The 16,116-nt window shown below is 45.6% G+C and overlaps 2 protein-coding genes across 2 annotated transcripts in view; one reads left to right on the plus strand and one right to left on the minus strand.

Moving 5' to 3' along the window:
- Positions 1–16,116, minus strand: part of LOC119390031 (beta-1,4-N-acetylgalactosaminyltransferase bre-4) — a 211,276-nt gene that overhangs the window by 67,421 nt on the left and 127,739 nt on the right. The gene's annotated exons all lie outside the window — the stretch shown is intronic.
- Positions 11,962–15,491, plus strand: LOC125758042 (uncharacterized). Its single transcript, XM_049414624.1, has 2 exons — positions 11,962–12,242; positions 15,045–15,491. The coding sequence occupies exons 1-2, from the start codon at positions 11,988–11,990 to the stop codon at positions 15,393–15,395; spliced, it is 606 nt and encodes a 201-aa protein (XP_049270581.1). The 5' UTR covers positions 11,962–11,987; the 3' UTR covers positions 15,396–15,491.

Here is a 16,116-nt window from a genome sequence, read left to right on the forward strand (position 1 = left end):
AAGAGCGCAGCTACGAAGAGAAGAGTTAGGAGGAGTGCAACGATAACCTGCGCACACACGACGAGTAATGTCTTCAGCCAGTTTGTTTTCGAGCAGGTATGCCCCAGCAGCTCGTTTCTTCTCCAACTGGGTCCTGCGACAGAAATGAGCGACAAAATTCTGCAATTATCAGATAAACTTACCAGCCATCGCCTATCGTGTAGTGTATTACGGGGTCACAAGTGTGCTACGAAGAAGCAATTATGAGCTGAGGTATAGTGCAGTAAGAATACTATGCAGGGCTAACTGTTGCAGTAATATTACCACAATTCGGGCGCACAACCAAGGACACGTGCACTTGCTCTTTGACCTCGTCTGTCGTCTTTCGTAGTTTTCAGAGTAGCAAATCTAGAACTAAGGATTTGTGGCGTATTATGGGAGAGACGAGAAAGTGACACTCTCGGAACCTTTTTGGTGAACCGTGCCTATTCTGAGAGCTTTAGATAATCGTATTAATTATCAAGCAAGTCTGGCTTTTGATCGCGATGTGGACGTAGGAGATGTACTATTTATTGTTGGTTTTATTGATGAACAACCTTTCCTTTGCCATCTGCTCGTGCAGCTACGTTTCCTTTGCCTTTGTGCTTCACATGTACCATACAAAACGTGTTGAAATTTGCTAATAAGAGTTTATTAACTCACGTAAACTAAATATACACCGACATGCTCGTAACTTTTCTGTACTCACGTCCCCTACAATTACACCTATTGTGCTTTTGAAACTTTGAACACGACGGGTAGATATTCACGCCACTGGATTGAAAATTAGGCCGCTTTGCGTCAGTATTGGCTCTGAGAACAGAAGTGCTTCAGGGGGACCGAAGTGGGGCTGCCTTCAAATGTTTCAAATACAATCGTGTACCGTATCATGACAGCAATATAAAATCAAACAAAAACTTCATCCTAATTACACATTTCGTGACGATTTTTCGTGAAAAGTTTCCCTGGTAGCAACCAAGTACCACATCTGGAAAGGTTTTGCGCATCGTTAGCTTCACTTTTTATTGCTGTTGCAATAGTTTTTAGTTCTGGCCGGGTTGGTTAGAACGAAATGTCTGAAAAGGATTCATACGTGATATCTCTTAAAAGTGCCGAAGCCATGTGTTCTTAGCTAATTATCGACGGAACTACATACTGTCTTTACTATTGCAGTTGCATGTTTCTTACCACATGGGTCTTGATTTCGGATTATGTTAGTGCTCCCGGAGGGGGGCCCATTCACCGCGTTAAAACTTGATAATCGAGAAGGACAAATTGTCATCAGGAAGGGTGAAATATTGTTTAAGTTGGGAGTCGTGCTAGTCTATGAAATTAAGAGAAACCGTGATCACTTTTGTATTGCGCAAAAGTAGGCACTCAAGGGATAAAAGTGGTTGCGAGATCGCCTGCGCAGCTCATGTTCCTGCGTGAATTAACAGTCACTGCATGTTATCTATAGTAAAACGGGAAGGCGTCCTTACTGTATATCCCGAAAGTTTGCGACAGCGCTCTCGAGTGTGGGACCAAAGAACCAGTTGCTAATTCCACGTCATCCTGGTGCTGTGGATGGTCGACATTGTTCCCATTCTGACTGGTTGAGTAGTCGAACAAGGGCGTGTAAAGTAAAGGAACGTCTCTATCACCGAGCGACTTCGGCATGTCGATCGTCACTCCCTCCGTCGTCGTCTGGTGGTGTGGCAAAACCGAAATCTGCGTCTTGTTCCTCTCCGAAGACGCACTGGTGCTTAACCTTCCCGACTCTACGCTGGAGGCCAGGCCCTAAACGAGATGGAACGACAATAAGATAGAACAATTATTGTTACCAATCTAGAGCCCGAGTCACATGGCTTTGTCTTCCTAAGTTATATTTGCTATTGGATAGCCTACCCGCCGCGGTGGTTATGTTGTTATGGTGCTCGACTCCTGGCCCGAAGGTCGCGGTATCAAATCCCGGACGCGACGGTCGCATTTTCGGTGGAGGCGAAAATGCTTGAGGCCCGTGTACCCATACTTCGGTGCACATTAAATAGCCCTCCACTGCGCGTCCCTCATAATCACATCTTCGTTTTGGGACGTAAAACCCCAACAGTTATTATTATTTATTGGACAGCCACCTTCGCTAATGATATGTTTAGCATCCGACTGGCAGAAGCTTTTTTATTCTAGCGTAAGAAGTTTTGGACAACCACCTTCCCTAATGATTTGTGTAGCATCACGACTGTCAGAATTTTTTTACGAAAAATTTCAGCGTAAGAAGTTTGTGTTAACCTGGCACAGTGCTTATGAAATTTTCATATCTATAAAACATGAAACATCCGTCTAAGATGAACATAGGATGTTGCCGGCTCAAAGGGTATGATTATCTTGCTCAAATTAACGTAACAATTTCATTTTAAAAATATTATTACTATTGCAATTTTGTGTTTCTCTTTTGTCAGACGCTTATGCACAAGGGTTCTACCATGTCCGCTTTGCCTAGGACACCATCAAGCGCGAAATCGCTCACGCACAAATAAACGGAAATTGAAATTGGACATTTAAGCACAGGGATATCAGAATACGTGCAATGCCTTTCGTTGTATATGCTTCAAGGCAAAATTTATAGCATCCGGTGCCTTAGTATACATGTTGACAGTCGTACGCGTTGTTCTTTCGTTATCGTAACCTAAAGTAAAAGATGGCGCAAATAATCATAAATGCTTGCATCAGTTCAGAAATGAACTATGCTACTCCGTCGAGGAATTCATCTGCGATGACCTAGAACGGTAGGAATGATATGAACGTTGATTACCTCCACCTCGGATCGAAGAGAGCTTGTGTTTGACGAAGTTGTTCCGTGTGGCGGGAGCTCCTTAGGAGACTTGGACCTCTGGGACAATACCTGGTTGTCTCTCTCGTTGTCCTCTTTGGCAAGAGTGTTGACGACAGTCGACACTTCCGGCTCGCCCTTCACAGGTCTGCTGTCATTGACTTCAGTCATGGCCACAAGTCTTGGAACGCCTGTTTGCCTGTGCTCTATCCACGAGCTCCCGAGAAAAGTCACCGATAACCCTAGAAACACATAGGCTATGACTTAAAAGGTGCTCTCTGACTCAATCGAGGGGTACGTTCTTTGCCACGAAATCAACTGCGTCACGATAATGATGATTATGATTGCCTTTATGAATGGCTCACACCCACTATAGGGGATTGGCCAAGATTCGTAGAAGTAGATGTAGATGTAGATCCTGTACTGCTGGCTCACACCCACTCAGCGGGATTGGGCAAGAGCTGCAGCGGGCGACTCCCACGTCGGGACCGTCAGACCAAGCCTGCCGGCCGCTCCGCGGGCCTGCTGGGTAGCTTAGAAAAAATTATTTAAAAACTAGCAATGAGAATAATTTCCTATCTTGTATAACAACAAGATTTTTTTTACAAGTTACTTTTGTGAGAATTTAAAAATTTTTTATATCTAAATTTAACAATTTAATTTAAAATTTAAATAATTAAAAAAGTGGAAACAGGTGGGTGGAATTAATTTCTTTCTGCTTCTTCTTTTAGGAAGAAATAAAGATGCTGGTATTGATTCTTCAAAAATGCAGCGCATTCGACCACGTGCGATTGGATGCAGAACAACGGTTCAGATTACACTGTAAATAACCTAATTAAGAAAATAGCAGATTGTTTCACAGTAGGTGCACCTAACTTGAATAGCATCTTTTTAGGTTTTTAAATAAACCAAAATGTAAAAGGTATAAAAGCATGCAATACCGAGATTCGTGGTCTTTGCAGCGCGAGAAAGAAGTAGTATCATTGCAGAGTGGGTACGTGCCATAGAACAAAAGGTAAAACAAAACAAAACAAAACACCCGCGTCCACCCATGCCATCACGTCTGTTGCGTGCGCGACAGTGGTTCCAGTAGTAAACAAGGGCTGGTCTCTAAACGAGCTACTAGCCTCAAGGCTTGGATGAATTATCAAGTGGCTGCTCCATCATTTGATTTAATTAGTTCGCCTTACATCGTTGTATTCTTCTTAGCGTTCGCTGGAGCCTAACCGGGAGTAACCAGGGTTTCCAGGTTTGTCTACTTTTTTAGGCCCGTGGCGGCAGAAAAAGCGTACTTCTTCGCTATTCCTTTGGTCCCTCGATGTTAACGAAATTATCAATGTATGGTGATTTCGTAGCCACTCCCGTTCGAGCGTGCGGTGTCGAAACATGAAGGCCGGGGTGTGTTTCGAGCTTTCAAAATTTACTTTGGCACTCGGATTACGCAAAATAAAAGAGTTTCGGATACGTGGCCGGGACTTGGGGAAAACTGTTGAACGGTGTCTTAATATGCGGACCACATATATTGCCGAACGCCACTTTAAACCTGTATTTGGATGTGAACAGGACAATCGAAAACGCTGCGCATCCAGGGCGCTCTGCACTCATTGATATTAGAAATCTGATAACCGGCGAAGTGCTTGCGTCATTTGATATAGGGTACGGACGGACTGCAACTCGGGAATAGAAACAGCACGCAATTCGTCTTCACGCAAAAAGAAACATATGTTATTGCGAAAATGACTACAATTTATGCCTCGAGTCTCGGGAATGTGATTTGAACACATTTACGCCGTTCTCGCTTTTATTGTCGCCACAAGGCTGTTACTTCTACTACGTGTAAGAAGAGTTGAGAGGGTCGTTTGTGCAAGGGCATCAGAAACTTCGTCACTCTGCACAGAATGATCGCTAATGTGAACATCGTAAGCATATGCTTGATTCTCCAGATTTTGAAACGTTCAGGCTGCACGTATTTACATTTTCGCCAAAAGGCTTTCGCATTTAGTCATTTAAATAAAAAAAAATTGGAGCAGCTCCGCACTAGCGGTGCGTAGACTGAGGAATCAGTGGAGCTGGTCGTGTTTCCCTCCCCCTTTCTCTCCTATTCACCCTCACTTCCCTTTCCCTCCTCCTTGCTGTACTGTACTATACATGGCTATGCTATGCTCTACCCTTTCCCCTCCTTTCCTCTTCCGCACCCTATCAGTAGTGCCCCTCACTTACACTTCCCTTTCCCATCAGTTGCTGAACTATACTACACAAGGCTTTGCGATGAATTATCCTCTCCCCTTCTCATTTCCTTCCTCCTCACCCTCGCTTCCTTTCTTTCCCTTTTGCTATACTATACTATGCATGGCTATGCTATGCTAGGAGCTGCTTGGCACATATCCGCTTTCTGTGGCGCATATCCGACCAGTTTTGTGCGGACGATACCGGAGTTTTGCGAAGCTTAAGCAGCTCTGCTGTTAAAACGTCGCTGTCGTTTTCATATTCGCGTGGCTTTCAAGCGCGGAGCTCTTTAAGCTTTTCTCTGCGCCGGGTAGTGCGAACACCAACTATCATCATCATGAGATGGTATGCGCACCCTTCGTCCTCTTCAACTTCTGCTTCGCTCCCACAACACGTGCGCCGATATGCCCGACGTGGAGTACAAAAACTATAATGGGCGAGTCTGTTACTTGACTAAAATCACGCAATGTCACGTAACAACTAGTCACGGGACTAAAATCTCGTAACATCACGTAATAACTAGTCACGTGACTAAGAACACGTAACATCAAGTCACATGACTAAAAATCACGTAACACTCACGTGACCAAAATCAAGTAACATCACGTAACTAGCCACATTACTAAGATCATGTAACATCATGAAACTACTCGCGTGACTGAAAATAACGTAACACCTGGCAACATCTAGTCACGTGACTAAAAATACGTAACATTTTGTCATTCGGCTAAAATCACGAAACATAGCGTATAGCTAGTGGCGAGATATGTCCCCGCCATAAACCATGTAAAAGCTAGCCACGTGACATGTGCCCACCAATAACCACGTATAAGCTAGTCACGTGACTATAACCAACATCACTTAACAGGTAGTCACGTGACATGTTTACCCATGTCTAGCCAACTCTAGACAAACTTAGTACTATTAGCAAAAACTTAGCATCTCTAGCAAAAGCTTGGCAATCCTCGCAAAACTTAGCTACGTCGAACACTAGCTACGCTGATGGTTCCATACTTGCGCCACTAGTACAAGCTGCGCACTTTTTTTCGGCTACCTTTACTGCCCATGGCTAATGGTGGCTATTATTTTGGATAGTTTGCCCACTACCCTGGGCGCGACTTGTCGTCCCGGCTGTCACATACTCCATAACTGTGATCGATCCTGCAGCGTGTACTTACAATTTGTAGGCTGGTCATGATAGGTCGGCTTCCCTCCTTCGTTTACAGTGAGACTGAATATAGATCTGCAATCCTTGATTAACAACACTGATGAACGTAAGCGATATTGCACCCTCTGTGAGCGTTGAAATGATGCGTTAAAAGAAGCCGCGGTAGTGCGTCCATAGAACGTAGCGGTATTTTACACGTTCCGTCATTTAATATTTTTCAAATGACATCGTCTCAACCGAATTTTCGAATGTCCAATATAGTATAACATCACCAGAATTCCACTCGCTTTATTTTTCAGGTGTGTATTCAGGTGTCAGACAGACCAGAAGAAATTGGCTGTCAGTACAGCAAGGTGTTGAATCTTCAGCGTAGTTCCCGTCGTAGTAGGCAGAACACATTTTCAATAGCCTGTGTAGTTGAATACAACAAAGCTCAGAAAAAATAAGCACATCGCCTTTCGCCTTTTATAACGTACTATATACAACTCAACATATTCAATCAACTTTTCAAGCACGGATACTGCAAGGACTTCATGCTTATACTCCTTTGTGCTTATTCCTTCGTGTGGCTTGAAAATATTCGTCGTTTTCCGCTGTCTTGTTAGGAGCAGTACACTGCCGCTAGCGTTGTTTTCCGTGGAACGAGACCCCACGGGGTCGTTGGCACGAAGCGGCCATTTACGCTCTATGTGCTCTTGACCCCGCCTTTTCCATTTCCGAGCGCCCGTACGGAGCGTTTCACAAGGGTGAAATGCAATGGGGGAGCTCATGAGATTGCCTATAGATTGTGAATGATGCGCGCCACAATGGAGATGTCAGACTGCGTAGGCAGAAATATTTTCACGTTCCGACACTAAGCGTATGGGAATAACGCCTGGCCTTTCTATCTTCCTACCGTCATTTCCTTTTTCTTCACTCGATATAAAGTTCCGAAGTTCAGTGCGATGAACGCGCTGTTCGATTATCTTACGTAAAAATATTGATTTTCTTTCATAACCTCCAGCGACGGCCGTCGAGTTACGAATGTATCGTTTTCGTTTCTTATTGGCAACTACGTAAAGACAAAGATGTGGAACCTGTCGAAGTTTCATTTTTAATTTATTTTGAGTTTCTACTAAATTATACTATTCTGTTCACAACTTTGTATAATCACTCGTTTCATAGCCAATTGCCTCCCTCCTTCCTAATCCTCGGGTGAGTGCTGTCCTACTTCACAAATATTATGATTGATGTCGTAGTCGATACCTTGCGGCAAAGTCAAAACTTCAAACACAGTTGGCCTTGCCCCCACACGAAGCTGCGCTCAGAATTCGCATTAGGCAGTATCCTAATCGTCGGTGAATTCTTGTTATTTTGTTTATTACTACTGCGCGCGCCTTCGGTGCCCGCCGTCTTCTTCTTCTTCTCTTCTTGTGTCCTATGAGTTTCGACAGCTTCCGGCCGGCAACAAGATTTCTTTTTCATTTTTAGTGGACCAGTGGTGAGTAGTCGGATTTACCCAATTTCTGTGGCACATACCCGTAAAATGACCATCTGTGTTACGCCAACATCGCACATAAAAGACTTGACTAAGAACAGCTTCGCTGTCAAAACAAGAAATATTCTGGCACTTCCCTTCTGTCCCGTAGGGGGGCAGCCATAAAGATTCTCACAAAACCCCTGGTTGGTACTGAATAAAAAATAAAGCAAACTGCGATCGTGCTGGCACGAGAGCGAAACAGAAGAAGTTAGAGCGCGCTTGCGTTTGAGCCCCGCTCGCAGTCCAGGCCGTCAAGGAATCGTTGAGTGCCACGTCCAGTGCATCTGAAAGCCCCATTCGCTTGCCTCGTACACCGAACAACGATAATCTGGAATGAGGCACTCCAAAACACCACTCAACACCGAGGGTTCGAACAGCAGTCCGGTGACCGAGAGCTCGGAGTTGTCAACTGAGGAGGAAACACCGAAAGATGGCGGAGGGAAGGTGGTTCGCAAGAGCTCTCTCCGTAAGCCGATGGCTGCCAAGAATGTCGCCCCTCCTGCATCCACTCGTAATTCTGGCAAGCGGTCGCCACGTCGCTCCAAGGTGGGTTGCCGCGCGTTGACAGGGTCAAATCGTGAATGCGCAAAAGCAAATTAAGCGGAACATATCCCTGAACGAGAACTACCGAAGATGTGCGTAGCATTATAAATCGTGGCCAGCGTGCACGAAAGTGTTACATGTGGTAATTGTTGTTATCTATGGTTAGACTAGTAGAAGTCCGCTGTGCAAAAACGAAGAACAGCGCAACAACCCACGACGGAACTGAGACCAGCGCTGACTTCAACCTCAAAGTTAGGAAAAAATGTAGATAGATAGATAGATAGATAGATAGATAGATAGATAGATAGATAGATAGATAGATAGATAGATAGATAGATAGATAGATAGATAGATAGATAGATAGATAGATAGATAGATAGATAGATAGATAGATAGATAGACAGACAGACAGACAGACAGACAGACAGACAGACAGACAGACAGACAGACAGACAGATAGATAGATAGATAGATAGATAGATAGACAGACAGACAGACAGACAGACAGACAGACAGACAGACAGACAGACAGACAGACAGACAGACAGACAGACAGAGACAGACAGACAGAGACAGACAGACAGAGACAGACAGACAGACAGACAGACAGACAGACAGATAGATAGATAGATAGATAGATAGATAGATAGATAGATAGATAGATAGATAGATAGATAGATAGATAGATAGATAGATAGATAGATAGATAGATAGATAGATAGATAGATAGATAGATAGATAGATAGATAGATAGATAGATAGATAGATAGATAGATAGATTATCAGAAAGGCTATCAATGTTGGCCTCATCCCCGCCGCGGTAGTCACATTTCGATGGAGGCGAAATCGCAGAGGCACGTGTAATGTGCGATGTCGGTGCACGACCAGATGGTCGAAATTTCCGGAGCTCTCCACTACGGCGTGCCTCATAATCATATCGTGGTTTCCCAATATCCCAACTACAAATTGATTATTAGTACTATTATATGTCGACCTGTATAACTGTGCACATTGAAGACTATCTCTACTGGTCATTTCCTTCTGTAAGGACAGCTCGCACCCCTGTTTCAAATATTTGTTCCATTCATATCTACTGTTGTTTACAAATCTGCACCATTGCTGTGCACTATCCTTGTGCTTTATCGTGTTTGGCGAGCGCTGCAGGGGTCAGTTTAGTGGCAGGCCAATTTTCTCGCTCAAGTAGTGCGGCTTTATTTGTCGCAATCGCGCCAAACTGTACCCAAATAGTGATCAAGTCCTAAAGAATGCGCCGCTTGAATGCATTTAGCAAATAAAGCTTGTTCCTGTTGTTATTAACATTAATAATATCGCCTCATACATTTCAAGTGTATATAAATATTTGTTCCAAGGTAAAGAATCCAGCTGATGCAATTGAGATGCCACAGTTAGAGCTTTGTCGGGATTTAGTGCCTTCTGTTATAATTATCAAGAAAATAAAACAAGGCAAGGCTTGGCGATCGGTTTCTGTTCTAATGTTTTAATAAAGTTACACCAACCGCTTCGCACCTTAGTGAGCTTCATCACAGTTGTCGATTCCTGGACTCAATTTTCTCAACAGAAAAAATACGTGCATTTTATTATGGTAGAAGAGCGCTTTTCGTCGTCATATCAGGAAACTGCGCTGACAAACGGGGCACGAAACACAGACAGGACTTGGCGCCAAGTCCTGACTGTGTTTCTGTACCTTTTGTCGTGCCATAAAGCAAACTCTTTTAAAGCTTTTGGTCGTCCTTTAAAGCGGCGTCATTTCTTTCCAGCTGTCAGCTATCCGGAAAGCGTAATGGACGTCGCTTCTTCACCGAGATCCCCAGAGCTGAATGCCTACCTCATCGTTTGCGTGATTGTCGCCGTTCTGCTGGTGACGCTCCTTGTGGTAGTGCTGTTCACTTGGAATAAGTTAAGCTCCGATGACTCTTCCGCAGTGACAGGCTCGGTAAACGAAGCCGCCTGCTTCAACACAGCCTGCGAAATGGTCGTCGCACTGCTCGGCAAATCTCAAGATTCTGGTGTTCCGCCCTGCAAACACTTCCACCGACACGTCTGCGGCCGATGGTATGCCAAGAGTTCTGGTAGGGCGAGCTATACCACAGAGAACCGTAACGATTTCCATGCGCGCGTCGGCTACAATCTGCAACGCCTGGCCAGTTCGACAGAATTCGCCGACTCATCTACCTATCAAATGGCTTTATTCTACTCAAGCTGTCGCCGATTTGAGCACGAGCACCGAATAACCCAGGTACAAGACGTTCTTAGCGTTTCAAGGATCGACGTTCTTCAATGGCTGGCTGCGACTTCTTTAAACGAACTGTTCGCCACGATTGTGACTGAGTGTCTGCGCACTAGTCTCGTGTCCGCCATCAGCGTCAAGCGGGGCGAGGGGCAGCGAATTTACGTAGACAGGGGCGAGGATCTTGCGAGCGTCCTGAATGGTTATAGCGATCGAGTGGCGTATTTCGTGAAGGATGCGCTCGCCGCCCTCAGCTTGGATCATAACTCCACCTTGACGACTGCGATCGTGGCTCTAGATTCTGCGACACAGTTGCCCAACACTCCTCCAACGTCCGAGTACCACACCATTACGGTCTACGAGCTGCCTACCTCGAGCTTCGTCCTAGCCTGGGTCCTCAGCCTGAATCGTGGATTGCAGAATCGCACCAAGGTTGACGGCGACACGCTTCTCTTCGCCCGGAGGCTTCAAGAAATAGGCAGTGTGATGTGGACTCTAAGCTCAGTCGATCTGAATTCGGCTTCCGTCTACAGTTTGATGTTGCCTTTAGCGCAGATTATGAGCTACGCTATCACCTTTGGTGCCCAGGAAAGGGTTGGGGCGAGTGAAGAGACTGACATCTGTCTTCCAGTGACCGCGGAGCGCTTCCGTATGATCTTCCCTGCCTGGGTAGCGCAGGCTATGGAGGACCCTGAGGTTCACGGTTACTTCGGCGTCATAGTGGACGCTCTTGGAAGCGTAGCCAGCGAGCCTCCAGATATTCAGGAGGACTTCGTGCTCAACGCCACGGACGTCACTGAAATGCAGATGAATACTATGTGTAAGATTTTCTCTTTACATAGACAACGCATATGGCTGAGTTAGTGGAACGAAGAGGTGCAAGGCTCTTGATAACGCCGTGAATGTGCTTTAGAATATTGCTCTTAACCAATAAACGGGCGGCGTCAATTTCCGCTTTTTCCGTGTAGTCCAACGAAAACTGTGCTTGTCTAGATCGACAAGTTATCGTGCGTCACCCTCTTGTTCTTTCCACCTACTACGCAGCGCTGTGAATTTGTTAGTGGAATGGAAATTAGTTTCATCGGTATTTCAGAGGACTTTCCCGTCAACAGCACATAACATCGTGTAACATATGTGCTACTTTCAAAAACAAGCGTTGACAAAAGTCGGCTTTACAATTTCTTCGCCAGACTCTCCTATATAGACTGCATGGCTATGTGCCATGTAGTTACCATAGAAGGATGTACAACTATGGAAAATTACCGCCAATGCGTTTTCATGAATGTTTAGCGGAGAAGCAACAAATTCTTGTTTCCGCGCTATATATTCATTACTATGGAATGAGAACAAGGTCGAACACCTACCCTTGCTGCAGTACCTTCCCAAAGAGGCGCTATATGTCTATGCTTACGTTGCAGATATAAGTGCCAGCGGAATCCAGCAAGCCGTGCCTCAAATGGACCCTGACAACTTCTTGGCCAACATTGTCATGCTGATGGCCCAGGAGCTCGTCGATAGGGACGGAACGTGGCACCGGCGGACGTCACAGCAGCACAACGGGGACCTCAGTTATGACGACAAGGTTTTATTCGTGCCGACAATGTACCTCGTCGGCGACATGCTTCACGCCGAAGCCTCCGATCCCGTGCTCGATTACTCCACAGTGGGCGTAAGGGTACTGGCCGCGTGGGCAAATATCCTGGTAGATCAGGTGAGTGTCACTTTTCTCTGGCGGTAAGGCGCGTTCAAACCAACAGTTGAGAGAGCTCGCGGCGTGAGAGCAAGAGGTGTCTGAGAAGCGGCTCTTGAAGATAGATGTCTGCGCCGGCAAGCGCGAGCGGTCCGTCGCCACAGTGTCACCATTGGCGCCGTCATCGCCGGTAAAAGAAAGTCTGTGCATTAGGCATTCCAACGTCTAAACTCCTGCTGTGCTTATTAGCCAAGCAGCCCCACAAGTCTAGTCAACTAGTTAAATTTACAACAACGAGAGATCGGCCGGTACTGATTGTTTTCCGACCAATGTCTCACGTTTCCTCTACGACCAGCTTGCTGGCGCCACCTTTACGACGCGTGGATGCGACGAGTCGTAGGATCTATACTCTATATTAAAGCTACGAGCACTGCATGAATGTAGACCGCGCCGCTGTTCAAAGGACATTGCACCCATTTTGTTCTACACCAAGGAAGCGTGCGTGACAACTAGGAATCTGGAGAAAGGGGAATTGACAACCACACGCTTCCCTTCAATTTCCCTTTCTTAACCCATCCGCCATCGTGCGGAATTACGCAGAACTCGTTTGCAACTAGGAATCCCATACGCGCTTCCTCATTCTAGCTGTTAATGGCACGTACTATTCACACCTTTATTTTTATAATTCTCATAGAAAACAGACGGGCTTATTTAGTATCCATTCCCAGGATTTGGGTACATCTGTATGTGGCATCATCTCTGGGCGGGAGCAATGGCGTCCTGCCATAACTTAATGAGAAATAGGTGAGAAAAAAAATGATATCTTTGGAAAAAAAGCTAGTTATCAAAAACGACTCCGGGTTTTATACAGCAGGGACCTACTGGAACATTTTGGTAGTATTGTAGCATCGCACTCTCCGCGGCGGTGGTATAGCGGTTACGGTGCTCGGCTGCTGACCCGAAGGTCGCGGGCTCGATCCCGGCCACGGCGGTCGCATTTCGATAGAGGCGAAATGGTAGAGGCCCGTGTACTTAGATTTAGGTGCACGTTAAAGAACAGCAGATGGTCGAAATTTCCGGATCCCTCCACTACGGCGTCTCTCATAATCATATCGTGGTTTTGGGACGTAAAACCTCAGATATTATTATTATTGCAGTATCGCACTACGAACTTATGGCTTCCCAGGACAATTGAACACCGCCCATTAAAAACACATGGGACACCACTGTAAAATATTAAACACTCTGGGAATCCCTGCGGTTTGTTGTGCGACACTGTAATCTTAACGGGAGTCGTTTTTGATAACTAGCTTTTTTCGTCAGATATGATTTTTTTTTTCACCTATTTTCCATTCAGTTACGGCAGGCCACCGCTGTCACCAACGAGAGATGGCGCTACGTGCACATGTCCCCAATTCCTGGTCATGCCAAAAAGTTAGAAGCTGGCCATTGAACACTCGTGTAGAATCCTGTGCAGCTGGTACTCCTATGTCACAAAGAGCGCGATGGAAATTGCGCGAACAGTGCCAGCCAAATTATCAGTGGATGTGCATGCTCCGTCAGGGTTGATATAGTCGCTTCGTGGTGTCCTTGCGTACAATAAAAAAAAAAGAGCAGAAAAGTAAAGGGAGCAGTAAAGGCCACGATTTAAAGCAACCACACGAAGCCGAAAATAAAGCCATTAATAGTGCAGAAGATATTAATAGTTGCGTTGATTGAAATGTAGAAATTACTGGGAAGAAGTTAAATTTGACGCGAGAATTTTTCCGCCGACGTTGAACATGAACAGTTCCTTTTCTTTCAAGTTCCTTGCATAAAAATATCCGATAGCAATACAACCCAACCCGCGTACGTCGATGTCGCAAAAAGACAGGCATTAGTTCGATATATTGTATAACTCGACATAAAACACGTACAAAATTTGCCGTATTTTCGATGCAAAGTTCGCTTCACTGGCATTTCTTCTCGATAGTGCAAGGAAGGTGGCGTCACGGCAGCACGCGCGTTATTTTTTTTTTCGTTTTTTCTTTCTTGTGGTTTGCAATTGGGTGGTGCGAGTTAAGTGCAGGGGCGGATTATACACGAGAAAAGACAGCATTGACGTTAACAGCGCCTGAACATGTTCACACGCAGCTGTGCGTACTCTTCGGGCGCCGGGAGCCTGCAGTACGCCCTGGCGCTAATATTGGCTTTGTTTTTCACTGTCATGCTCAGCGTGCTTCTTGGGATGCTGTACGGAGCGCCGGACGTCAGATTTATTTCTCTACGCGCGACTGCGTCGATCACCGCCAGACTTGCTGAGAACAGCCAGGTTCTTCCGTTTTGCCGCAGCCATTGCGTTAACAAAGGGAACAGACAAGTAAACGGCGACCCCGCCGACGGGCCAACCGGCGCGTCAGCGGGGTCGTGGAATTGTGTGAAAAAGCACGCGATGGCAGGCTGTATACCTTCTACTCGCTCTGCGCGGCTCCTTCCTAACCACGCCACTCACTCTCTCAAATGCATACGGGAAGGTCGCCTTCCGTGAGCAAATGCGAGGAACTTGTGAGGGAAAGCGAACTTATTGGGGTGCTTCGCACTGTCCGATGTTTGATATATTGCTACGTACCAGATATATTGCAGCTACTTTTGTTCAATGTAGCCGTAAATTTCCCTATGCATCAACGGTAAAATATTGTCGTGTTTGAAATTAGCTTTATATAAAGTATAATTTGATTTACCGGAGTTCGATTTAGTCGGGTTTGACTGTAATTGTAGGGTTGGTGCCCTGCGTGATGATGGACACTCTACATTCAGAGGAACTGGATGGCGTACGTTTTGCAGAGCCCGTCCCTCAGTTCCAAACTGGCAGCGCTGAAAGAATGTGCGAAGGGCCGGATAAACACCATTGAGGAATGGCCGGGTGGTAGAGGCCTTCCCGAAGGCAGCCTCCGCTGGATGCTTCTCGTACGTTGGGCGCTCGACGTGGCGCTTATCGCTGCCCGTCGGCGCCATCCCGAATACACGAGCAAGGTCGTGGACACCATGTCTAGGGACCAACTCTTCTTCCGCCGCTTTTGCCAGACAACGTGCGGAGACGCCCGAGCGGCTGCGCTCTGCGACTACGGCACGCGAAATTCGGTGCTGTTCGCCAACGCATTTGGATGCCAAGAAGCCTTGCCGCTCGCCTGTTAGTGAGCGACCACATCGGACTTGGCGTTGTTTAGCGTAGCGGGGTGCACCGGTGGGATGGAAGCGGGAGAAAGGCAGATACGATTACTGCGAATATTGTTTTGGTGCTATAGTTTCATTATTAATCGTCTGCGTGACTCTTCCAGTGCATTCTATACGTATAAAGTCTGTTCGTTCTACGCATCGAGTCTCCTGTTTCACCTTGATCGTAGCGTTACGTCGCATGTGAATTGGTAGTATATATTTCAATGATATACCAGCGCGCGTGTACGCTTTTCTTTTGTTGATTGCTCGAAACGTTTCGCTGTATGCTCGCGTAGAAATTGCCGTCGTTTACGTGAAAGGTTGCGTGTTGGGCATTAAAGAAGTCGAGTGCATCATGGGCTTGCGAGTAATGGCAATACATCATTTGTGTTGTTTAATGGCTCTCTTTATTTATTTATTTATTTATTTATTTATTTATTTATTTATTTATTTATTTATTTATTTATTATTTATTTATTATTTACTTTCAAGATGCTGTGGGTGTATGTGGGCCCAGTCAAGAGGGGTAAAATTTAAAGAGGCTTTCAAATTTTGAGAAGTGAAACAACAGACATCTTAACTGCGACAGTAACAGATCAAAACTTAATCAATTATATCGAGTAAGTACTATTTATCAATGACAATCACGGTACGTTCAATGTTTCATTTTATAGTATACGAGACATAAATGGGAGAATAT

The sequence above is a fragment of the Rhipicephalus sanguineus genome, chromosome 4, assembly GCF_013339695.2.
Source record: "Rhipicephalus sanguineus isolate Rsan-2018 chromosome 4, BIME_Rsan_1.4, whole genome shotgun sequence".
NCBI lineage: Eukaryota > Metazoa > Arthropoda > Arachnida > Ixodida > Ixodidae > Rhipicephalus > Rhipicephalus sanguineus.

Excerpts from the sequence above, each read along its gene's own strand:
- LOC125758042 (XM_049414624.1), top strand. The coding sequence starts at position 11,988 with ATGGACCCTGACAACTTCTTGGCCAACATTGTCATGCTGATGGCCCAG. Across the intron at positions 12,243-15,044 it reads CAAATATCCTGGTAGATCAG|AGCCCGTCCCTCAGTTCCAA; the intron begins GTGAGTGTCACT and ends TACGTTTTGCAG.